This window comes from Pelophylax lessonae (assembly GCF_965119305.1).
Source record: "Pelophylax lessonae genome assembly, chromosome: 5".
Taxonomy (NCBI): Eukaryota; Metazoa; Chordata; class Amphibia; order Anura; family Ranidae; genus Pelophylax; species Pelophylax lessonae.
The window spans coordinates 235,103,934-235,116,011 of NC_138772.1; the positions used below are offsets into that span (position 1 = coordinate 235,103,934).

At 45.5% G+C, this 12,078-nt stretch overlaps 1 protein-coding gene across 3 annotated transcripts in view; it reads right to left on the reverse strand.

Annotated features, from left to right (window-relative positions):
- The window catches only part of TRIO (trio Rho guanine nucleotide exchange factor), an 855,771-nt gene that overhangs the window by 71,101 nt on the left and 772,592 nt on the right, over positions 1 to 12,078 (reverse strand). For all 3 annotated transcript variants that reach the window (XM_082259530.1, XM_082259529.1, XM_082259531.1), the window contains exon 45: positions 8,275 to 8,352. In XM_082259530.1, coding sequence (XP_082115656.1) covers positions 8,275 to 8,352 — 78 coding nt within the window. The remainder of the gene's footprint in view (positions 1 to 8,274; positions 8,353 to 12,078) is intronic.

The following is a 12,078-nucleotide window of genomic DNA, read 5'->3' on the forward strand; positions in this document are numbered from 1 at the left end:
CTGCGTGCAGAAGTGATAGCCACCAAGAAGACCACCTTCTGGGATAAAGTAAGCAAGGGAATCTCCCTGATATTTTCAAAGGGAGGTGTCTGAAGAACAGACAGCACCAAATTAAGATCCCAGGATGGTAACGGCGCGTGCACTGGCGGAGCCAGGTGTCGCACCCCCTGGATGAAATTCCGCACCAAGGAATGAGTAGACAAAGGCTTCTGAAAGAAGATAGCAAATGCTGAAACCAGACCCTTGATAACACTCAAGGCCAGCTTCTGCTCAACTCCCTGTTGCAGAAAAGCCAATATTCGGGCTACCGAATAAAGATGTAGATGGAACCCAAGGGATTCACACCACACAATATAAGACTTCCATGTACGATGATAATCTTTCTGGAAGTCACTTTCCTTGTTTTAACTAGAGTAGGAATAACTGAAGCTGACAATCCCTTGTCCTTCAGCACCTGGGTCTCAATAACCAGGCCGTTTAAAACCAGCGATCGTAAAGCAGGATGGAAGATCGGTCCCTGAGACAGTAGATCCTCCCTGAGAGGAAGTCTCCACGGGACGTCCGCCACCAGTCTGACCAAGTCGGCGTATCAAGCTCGACGAGGCCAGTCCGGAGCTGCCAGGATTACTGGAATTCCTTCCTCCTCTAACCTGCGAAGAAGTCTTGGCAGTAACCCAAGAGGAGGGAAGGCATACATTAGCTGGTATTGCCCCCACGGGGTGACCAGTGCGTCTGCGGTCTCTGCTAGAGGATCGCGGGAGCGAGCCACGAATCTCTGTACTTTTCTGTTGAATCATGATACCAACAGATCCACATCCGGGGTGCCCCAACGTAGGCACAACTGGTGGAAAACTTCTGGATGGAGGGACCATTCCCCCTGATCCGGAGTCTGACGGCTGAGATAATCTGCCTGCCAATTTTCCACCCCCGGAATGAACACCGCAGAGATAGCTGGAACAAATCGTTCCGCCCAGCGAAGAATGCAAGCCACTTCTTTGGCCGCTCGGACACTCTTGGTGCCCCCCTGGTGATTGACATAAGCCACGGCCGTGCCGTTGTCCAACTGGATCCGAACCGGGCTGCCCTGGAGCTGCTCGGTCCAGTGAATCAGACAAAGTCTGATCGCTCTCAGTTCCAATACATTTATCGGTAACCTGGATTCTTCCGGGGACCAAAGTCCCTGAACGGATAACTGACCGAGAATTCCTCCCCATCCGGATAGGCTGGCATCCGTGGTCACTATCGTCCAATATATTGGCAGAAATGACTTTCCCTGGCTGAGCATCGGAGACCGAAGCCACCAGACCAGAGACTCTCTGGTCTGTTTGCTCAATTGGATCCGATAGTCCAGGGACTCCGGATTCCGATTCCATCTGAGAAGAATCTCTTGCTGAAGAATTTGGGTATGGGACTGGGCAAATGGGACTGCTTCGAAGGAAGCCACCATCAACCCCAGAACCCTCATGCAAGTCCGAAGGGAAGACCAGCTGTTGGATAGTAACAACTGGACTGCTGATTGAATCTTTCGGAGTTTCCCTACCGGAAGGAAAACTCTTGTCCTGACTGTGTCTAGAATTAGACCCAGATATTCGAGCCTCTGGGTGGGAACCAGAAATGACTTTTGCTGGTTCACCAGCCACCCGAATTCCTGTAAAGAAATTATAGTAATTTCTATGTTTTGTAGCAGGGTCTGAGGAGACTCTGCATGAAGCAGGAGATCGTCTAGGTAACCTAGAATCGATATGCCTCTTTGGCGCAGTAGTGCCAACATTGGGGCCAACACCTTCGTGAAGACCCGAGGAGCCGTGGCGAAACCGAAAGGTAACGCCACAAACTGATAGTGGTTCTCTTCTACGGAAAAGCGTAGAAACCGCTGATATCCTGCGAAAAATGGGAATGTGAAGATAGGCGTCCTAGATGTCTATGGACGCTAGGACATCCCCTGGATGCAGGAAGGCTGCTACTGTGCGAATGGATTCCATCTTGAATTTCCTTATGTCGAGAAAGGAATTGAGTGCCCTTAAGTCCAGAATTGGACGCACTTTGCCCTCTTTCCTGGGTATTGTAAATAGGTTTGAATAAAAACCCTTGAAAACGTTCTGTCCAAGGAACGTGGACTACCACTCCTTGTTGTAGTAAATCCGTGACTGCTCTCCGCAGATCTTCTAAATGATCCGGGGATAGTCGGATATTGGAAGGGAAGAATCGCGCCGGTGGGAGAGATCGAAACTCGATCTTGTACCCTGACCTTATGACTTCGCAAACCCACTTGTCCGGGATTCTGGAAAGCCATGGATCCGGGAACCGGCGAAGACGTCCCCCCACCCCAATTATGGGTGGGGGCGCACCTTCAGGCTTTGGACGATTTATCTTCAGGTCTGGAGGGGGCGGGCTTTTGCTTGCCCGACCAACGTCCCCTGAAGCCTCCTGAAGGAGCTTTGGAGGACTTAATTTTTTCACCCGCGGGACGAAAAAACTTTTTTGTGAGCAGAGAAAGAAGGCCCTCGTCTTTGACGAGTTCCTTTACCCTTAACATCTTGCGGTAAAAAGGTGCTCTTTCCACCCGTGAGATCCTTAATGATCTCATCTAAGTTGGCTCCAAATAGACGCTCTCCTAAAAAGGGGATATTAGCTAATGCTTTTTTGGAACCTTGGTCGGCTAACCAACCTTTTAGCCACAGTGTACGCCTGAGAACCACTGCTGAAACTGATGCTCGCGCCAATAATGGAGTGGCGTCTAACGCCGCATCACACACAAACTGTAACCCCTGTATCATTTGTTCCAACAAATCTGATACCGCCTGAGGGACCTCTTCTAAGTCCCGGCGTAACCACTTGGTCCATTCAGTTACAGTCTGCGAAACCAGACCAATAGCAATTATTGGTCTGAAAGCTGATCCAATCAAGGAAAACAAGGTGCGAGACATAGCTTCTATCTTGCGATCCACTGGATCTTTAAAAGACGGAGCGTCTTCTAAAGGAATAACCGTGGCTTTATTCAATCTAGCAATTGGTGAATCCACCACAAGTGGTTCTGTCCATTTCTTAATGAGGGTTTCCTCAACGGATAACGCCAGTTAATGCGTTTAGAAATAGCAGAGGTGCGTTTTGGCAGACTCCATTCCTCTTTGATTGGATTGCCAAAAACATTTGGGCAATGGAAAAACCTTCGCCATTTTCATGCGTTTTTTAGTCCCAAAAGGGATTACAGTTTCAGCTATTTCCGACGGAATACCCTGTAATCTTAAGGTTTCCTGAACAGATACAATGAGTGCGTTTACCAACGCTTCCTCTCGGGCTATGGCTGATGCCGAAACATCCTCCTCACTGTCTGAAGAGACAGTACCCGAGACACCAATCCCAGATAAAGTACCTGCAACTGCAGAAATAGGCTCAGAGTCTGAATCCGAAGTTTCAGATAATAAGGGGTTAGGCGGGGGTCGCTTTCTTGCGCCCTGTCAATGACAAGCCACTTCCACCCGGGACACAAAAGTTTCCATAATAGCTGACAATGATTCAACCATCAGTGGGGTGCTGGAGGATCCTGCAGACACCTCGAGGGGATCCGGTGGAGATACATGAGTGGCAGGGTCCATGTTAATTCAGGACACCTCTGCCAGAAAAAACAAAAAAACTTTCTTTTTTTTTTTTTTTAAATAAAAAAAAAATATCTCTTTTTTTTTTTTTTTTTTAATTTTTTTTATGTGTCTCCCCCTAGCGCAATAGCGCCCCTCAGAGTACCTGCTTCTCGATCCCCACAGAGAGAGAGAGGGACCCCCAAGGCTCACCACCCGATGCAGAGAAGTTTCCCCCTGTGTACGCCTTCCGGCGTTCCCAGCTCTCCACGGGGTAGCTGGGCTCATCAAACATGGCCGCCCCCATACAGGAGACAATAGACTCCAAAAACATGGCGGCCGGCGTGACCTGAGGACATACATGCACCTGGTCTACGGCAAAATGGCGGCGGACCGCCGAAATCGTTTTCCCAGCAAATCCACCTGCATCTCTGCTAAGTGGCGGTTTATCGATCTGCAGGAGGTACACTACAATTAAGGTAGGATTATACCTCCTATGTCTGCTGTAATACTACAGTCTGCTGGGTAGAGTGTTAGCTCTCAAACCAAGTCCACTTCCCACCAAACACATACTGTATTTACAAGGGGGACTTTTAGTGTCAGATATATACTGACCATGTATGGAGGGGCCCATAATTCATACTGCCTCATAACGAGGAAAAAAGGGAACGTTTACTCACCATACCGAACCGACAGGCACCCTCTCTTCACAATACCCTCTCCACCGGGGTGGGGGGTTGTGGACCACTCCGGACGCCTCGACTCCTGGCGTCCAAGCGAGACTTGCAAGACTCGCAAGGTCAGTCCCTCCAATGGGACTCCGTCGCGGCCGACCCAGCGCGGAGCTCTGGTCTGCACGCGCTCGTAGGCAGAAACCGGGGTGACCACTGGATCTCAACATCCAGCCCGTCGCCCGGCCCCGCATACTTACTTGAATGTGTCGCGGCCGACCAAGCGCAATGCAATGGTCTGCGCGCGCTCGTAGGCCGGCTGGGGTGACCACTAGTGTCGCCCAGTCCGGCGTTTTTGCTTGAAGATCTCACAGGAAAAAAACACTGGAGAAAACTACCTAAAAAATATTTTTTCTAAAGAAAAAATATTGCCAGGACCAAAAAGATCCCAGCAAGGAACTTAGGTCCTTACTCCTGACTAGACAGAAAAAAACTGATTCTCTGTAGCAGACAGGAAGAGGATATACCCTCTGGGACTGCCCCTAGGGTGGAGCCAGAACGTTTTTTCTTTCTGCCTAGTCCTACTCCTGTAGAGGGCAGCATAACCCAGTTCTTGTGAATCAAGAAGACTACGTCTGTCAATGAGCGACAGAGAAACACCTTTGCCGCTCTAGACAGCTTGTGAGTGCCAAAAGGAACCAGTGCCTCCGCTGCAGCTTCAGCTGCGGCCTCCATTTTTAAAGTGTCATGCACAGACACAATCTGTGCGTCCACCACCGCCTTTTCGTGCGCGGCTACAGGAGTGGTGGATTCATCCTCACTATCTTAAATATCAGGGCACCAGGCTGCAGACCCCTCGGGGCAGGCCCTGTCCACGGTGGCCAGATCAGATTCAGAATCTGAGGCGACAGATGAAGCAGGGGAAAGCGAGGGGGCGCTTTTTACTACCCCGCCGCCCAAAAGCCACCTCCACCCAGGACACAAAGGACTCCAGGACCGCCGTCAGTGCACCAATGGACGGTTGGGACCTGGAGGGCCCCACAGGCTCTGAGAGGGGTAAGGTGGGGAAATGTGCCTCAAGGACTTCATGAGGAATAAGGGTACCCCACAAAAGTTCAGCCACAGAGCACCCCCTGATCCTGCAGCAGAGATACGAAGAGGACCCCACCAGACTCACCACCCCACCAGGCAGTCACTGGCAGCACTAGGATTAAAGCACACCACGTGCAGCTTTATGGGAGGAAAGAGGCCCAGGAGTCCACACCAGGGGATAAGGAGGGGCTCCCACAGCTAAAATGAGTCTCCACAGTAATGGCCTGCCATGCAATTTAATGCTAGACTAACGCAAAATGGCCGCCATGGCTACACAAATATAGCCACCAGCTTATACAGAAAATAGGCTATAACAAAATGGCGGCTCAACGAGGCTCCCAGGGGGGATCCCTGGGCCCAGGCAAGACACAGAGAAATCGAAGGTGGTGTGCCCCCCTCCCCCATCGCAGGCTCAGCACCCTGCCCCAGGAGGTAGCCAGACCACCATACCCCCCCAGTATAGGTGGAGGGGGTATGGGGGGCAGAGAGAGGGGGATAGATGACCCACAGGACCATCAGACTCATGGGGAGGCCTAAAGGGAAGGAGGGGAACCCGGGGGGTCCTACTGTCCCAGGTAGGGGCCCACGTCAACCCCAAAACCCTACAGGGGGAGAGGGGGGGATAGCTACCACCATACCAAGAACCAGGCTGGCACCGCTCCAGACGGAATCTCCTCGCCATCGAAATGGGGGCTGTTGGACAGGAGGAACGCTGCGACACAGAGACCTGGTCATATGCGACCTCGTGAGGCGTTTAACTCACAGGCCAGCCCCCCATCCTAGCGCGGAGCGGAGGTCTGTGCACGCTCGCTAGCCAGACTGGGATGACCACTGGATCTAGATTATCCAGCCCGTCGCCCAGTCTGGCAGTTGATTGAAACTCTCACAGGAAAAAACAAATCTACCAAAAAAAAAAAAAAAAAAGTGCCAGGACCAGAGATCCCATCAAGGAACTAGGTCCTTACTCCTGACTAGGCTGAAAAAAACTGAGTATCTATAGCAGGGGGGGGGGGGGGAGTATACCTCCTGGGACTGCCCATAGGCATAGACAAGTTATTGTTCTGCCAAGTGTCCTACTCCTGTAGGGGGCAGTATAACCAAATGGTCAAGATGATAAGGAGCTGTGTCCATCAATAAACAAAAGAGAAATGTATATATTTTTTCCAGTGTATTTTTATGAGTTTTTTACACTATTATATTGAGCACTATAGCGCGGCATTATTGTCAATGTTTTTTTTTTTTAATATACCACATATATGGGATTGTGATCAATGCTCGCAGCTCAGCTCGTTTTTTTTTTATTTTTTTATTGGGAGTAAGTAGCTCGCAGGATTTATATATATTTTAGGTCCTTACTACTGACCAGGCAGAAAAAAACTGAAGGCCTATAGCAGAGAGGGGAAGTATACCACCTAGGACTGCCCATAGGCATAGTAAAGTCTTTTTTCTGCCTAGTGTCCTACTCCTGAAGGAGGCAATATAACCCTGTGGTTCTGAGTAAAGGAGGGCTGTGTCCTTCAACGAAAGAAAGAGAAATACATTTTTCTTGTGTTTTTTGGTTTTAAGAATTTGACCCTCACCTGAAAGCACAGTTTGAATTAAAAAAAAAAATAAAGTTTGTCTGTTCAAATATGTTGAAATAGTCAATAAGTTCCATGGTCAGCACTTAATTTGGATGATTGTATAAGTTTTATTGCATCCTTCAGCAAAGCTGACAGATCAAATAACTACAAGGAGATACAAACAGATCACATACAAATTTGGTTCCAGACTGAGATACATCACTTGTCCAAGGCAGCCAAAAGCATAGCAAGTGCAGAAACCATATTTAAATGTGATATATTGAAACATTAGATTATCAAAACAATGCAAGATGGACCTGCCCTCAAGGAGGGTGGTCAGGCTGGTAACTCCTGGGTTTTCCACACATAGGCAACATTCATAAGCTATGCTTATGCTTAGAGGATTGATTTTCCAAAATATTGGTATGGGGGTCAATGGAGGCCACAAAGTTGCGCCTAATTTTTTAAATGACTATTTCCACCAAAAATGTGTTTCAGAGAATGAAGAGAGATGTGGATGGATCTCTAAGAGTTCTATGTATGATGCCAGGATATTTTGTGGGAAAAGAATCCCTCTCCTTAGGGCAGTTTCCCCATTTTAGGCTACTCTAAGGACAGCTTATTTGATTGATTCAGATAGACCCAATAAATCCTTATTGGGTTCATCAACTGTTGATCAATTTACCAGAATGGAGCAAGAGGAAAAGTAGTTAGGTTTACCATTGTGGGTAATTTACCTTCACTTCTAGTGTAAGTGACGGCTGTCACTGCAACAGTGAAGGAAAATCTGACCTAAAGGGATATAGACAAAAGTAAAAACACAATTTTTAGTAAAGTAAGGAAGGTTTAGGCCTCATGTACACTGCTGCTGATAAATGGATGTTTAGGAGCAGTTGGGAATGTTTTTCAGCAGCCCCTGAACTCTCCTTTATTTCATCTTATCTGTCCATGTACACTGACTATTTTTTTAATTTTTTAAGAGGCAGTGGAGTTTAGTGCCATTTTTGTGAAAGCAAAATAATGCATTCAGGACGGTGAGAGAGATTTTTTTCCTGTATCGTAGGCATTTGGGAGGTTATACTGATCAATACAATATGTTACATAGAAAAACACTCATGAACGCCGCTGAACTTGACATTTAAAACGGCAAAACAGACATCTTTTAACGTAGTTTACTAGCAGTCAAGTTCCAGCGTTCAGAAGAGGTTTTAGAAGGTCCTCTGTACACGAGGCCTAGAGTCTGTCAGTTTCTGTTGTGTGTTTTCCAAATGGCAAGATTCCCTCAACTTCCTATCACATTGGCAGTGGTGGAGACTCAGACAATAGTAAAAACCTTGCACACATACATAAAATACAAATGAAAAATAGAATTACATCAAACCCTTGCAGTCGTCCAACGTTCATTACATCATTGCACCGTTTTGGAACAATGGACATGACTTCAACAGCTTTCTGTGTAGGAAAATAAAACAGAAAAACATATTAGACTGTAATATAAAACTTTGGGATGATGTATATTTTTCATGGCATTATTTCGTTATTTGAAAAGCTTCACAAATGATATGGACAAACGGCTATTTTTATAGTGCATTAAGAAAAGCTTGTAGTAACTAAACTACTAGCTGAAGTGACCTAAAACAACTTAGGAATCACATACAAGCTCTAAAGGCCTATTCACACCTTTCCATTCTGGTGCACTGCGTTTAATGAATAAAAGGGGCTGCCAACACACTAGAAGGAAAGAAAAAAAAAATTAGACATGCAAAATTTTATCTGGTGTTGCACACCACAACACACAGTAATGCATTACTATATGTTATGGTGTAAATGTGTGATGGAGATGTGTTTGAGTGCTGCTGACAAAGAATGGGACTGCAACAAAAAGGTGTGAGTTTGTTCTAAATCTCTTAATCAGTATTACACCTTAAAGATGCAAGGCGATATTTATCAAAAACTTATAAAGAGAAAATCTAAATATTTTTCCACATTACCTGAAAATATTTTATTCAAATATTTATGCAAAGTACAGTACTGTGCAAAAGTTTTAGGCATGTGTAAGAAATGCTGTAAAGTAAGAAGGCTTTAAAAATTGGATTTTTTGACATACTGTAAAATCCATTTCTCTGATGTTCATTGACGGACACAGCTTCTTATCTTCTTGACCATTGGGTCATACTCCCCCTACAGGGTTGGACACTAAGCAGGAAAAAGCTCGACTACATCTATGGGGCAGGCCCAGGGGGTATACACCCACACTCAGCTATAGGCATTCAGTTTTGTTACAAGCAGTGTCAGAAGAATTACAACTCCACAGAGGGGTGGGTCCATCGACGAACATCAGAGAAATGGATTGTACAGTAAGTCAAAAATCCCATTTTCGCTTTCATTTATGGACATAGCTCTTTATCTTCTTGACCATTGGGAAGTCCCAAAGCAGTGTCAAACATGAGGGGTGGGAACAGTAAGAAAAAATTCCCAAGGCTAAACCATAGCCAACCAGGTATTAGAGCTGCACGATTAATCGTTAAAAAAAAAAATCACAATCTCGATTCACCCCCCTCACGATCTTAAAACAGCATGTCCTAGATCAGTGTTTTTCAACCAAGGCACCCTTTACAATCTGGCAGAATCCCGAGGCACACCAACCAAAAATGTCGATAAAATTATATTTTTTCTTACGTCAATGGGATACTTGAATCAAGAAAGAAGTTTATTGAGAAGACACACACAAAAAAAAGCATACTTCTTGTACACAGTCAACAAGTAGTAGAAATCAGTACAAAACAAAACAAAGCATGTAACAGCCTGAGTTCAGGGAATCAACTATAGGCAAGAGCCAAAATCAACATATCAAACCATGAGTAGTAACAATAATCGGGTCAACATCCATAGACCCCCCCCCCCCCCAGCATCAGAACAACATCCCAGCAACTCCCCCAGTACTAAACCAGCAGGCGATCCAGTATCAAGTCTATTGGAGCCATACCAGGGGAGCTTAACCACACCCCCCCAGTCAATGGGATACTTGAGCCTGGGACGATCCACACAACCTCTATTCTTGCAGGAATGGATGAGAGACAAACACGGAGCTCCTGGTCCACAGCCCTAAGTCGCTCTCTGTACTTGTTCTTGATGTAGGTTAGGCTTGAAAAGCTCAGTTCACACAAGTACGTAGTAGAGAAGGGTAGCAGAATTGTAATGGCGGTACTTGAAACTACTGAGTACATGAAAATATCCAAAATTTATCCAAAGCCACATCTTGAAATTTTATTTGTAATGTGTGATCTTCCCTGATCTCTACCAGTTGCTCTTGTGCTGCTAGTGGCAAGTCTTTTGAGCTTTCCAGTGCACATGAACTCCAAGGGTTACGGACCCAGTCAAACTCTGCAAAAGCTTCTGATGGAAAATAGTAACTAAATCTTTCATTGAGAATTTTTACGTGCTGAGAAATAAGATCAGAAAGTGTGCTGCCGTTTGAATGTGCATTGCACAGGGGAAACATCTCAAGACTGCCCTGATCTACAAAGGAGCGCCAGAGTGTCAGCTTGGATCGGAAGCCACGTCATTTGTCAGACGAGGTGAGAAGATTTTCTTCTTTACCTTGCATTTTAGCATTTAGTTCATTCAGATGTCTAAAAATATCGGCCAGGTATGCAAGTTTTGCACACCATTGCGTGTCTTCCATCAATTCTGCATATGTAGAATTCTGTCCTATTAGAAATGTTCTGATTTCTTCTCAGCTCATATACTCAGTCCAAGACTTTTCCCTGTGAAAGCCAGCGGACTGTGGTGTGTAACAACAAGCTGTGATGTTCTGCTCCCATTTCTGTACACAGCAGAGTTGAAAAGAGACGTGTCTTTAAGGGCCGCGCCTTGATATAATTGACAATGTTCACTGCTCCATCCAGTACATCGGACAGTTCTTTTGGCAGGGTCTTTGCAACTAGTGCCTCCTTGTGAAGAAAGCAGTGAGTGCTTCGCACACTGGGGTTCTGAACTTTGACCCTGCTGATGAAGCCCTTGGCACTACCCATTATGGCAGCAGCGCCATCAGTGCAGACACTGATACAGTTCTTCCAGCCTAATCCGCCCTGTTCAAGATACTCTGTTGTCACACGATAAATCTCCTCTCCAGTTGTTTTCTCAGGTATCAGTTTGCAAAAAAAAAAAAGTCTCCGTGATATGGTCCTCATCTATGAATCGAACATTTGCCAAGAGCTGAGCATGCCCAATTATGTCAGTGGATTCATCAATTTGTAAGGAAAATTTCCCAGTAGATTTGATTTTTTCAAAAACCAGGTTTTCATTATCTGCAGACATGTCATTGATTCTCCTTCCAATCATACTATCAGACAGTGGCACTTTTGCTGCTTGTGGGCCTAGCATTGTGTTGACGATTGCTGTGCATGCTGGCAAAATAACTGTTTCCACAATTGTGTGCGGCTTCTTAGCTTTGGCTACTATCTCGGCCACTAAATAGCTAGCTTCCAGTGCTTTCTCTGACACTTTTGTAGTCTTCATCATGACTTGCTCTTGTCGTTTGTGTTGACGTTTCAAACGAATGAAATATTCTGGTCCCTTTGTTGGCTAGTAAAGGATGATCGTTGCAATTTCTTTTGCCACATGATATTTACGCAGTGGTTTTGCCAACACATTTATTTTTGGAAAAAAAAATTTAATGAGTAGAAACAAAATCACAATATATACCCCGATTTTTTTGTATAATATATATAAAACGTGATGTCAAGCTAAGAAAATAGATACCTAACATGTCGCCCTTTAAAATTGTGCACACTCACGAAATAATGACAAACTATGGTACTCCATATCCAAATCTCCATAGGCGACACTTTAAATGCCTTCACAGGTTACCTATTTAGAGTTAAAGAGGAGGTCTAGCAGTAGAATTATTGCTCTCGCCCTAACATGTGTGGTGATACTCACATGTGTGGTGCAAATACTGTTTACATATGCGTTTGCGACTTACGAATCCATTCGCTTCTGCGTGCAAGCGTAGAAGGTTGGGGGGGGGGTGCATTCATTTTTTTTTTTGTCTTATTTATTTTATTTTTTTTTAACTGTCCCTTTAATTTTTTTTTTTTTTAATCAATTTATTGCTATTACAAGGAATATAAACATCCCTTGTAATAGAAATAAGGATGACATGTCCTCTTTATG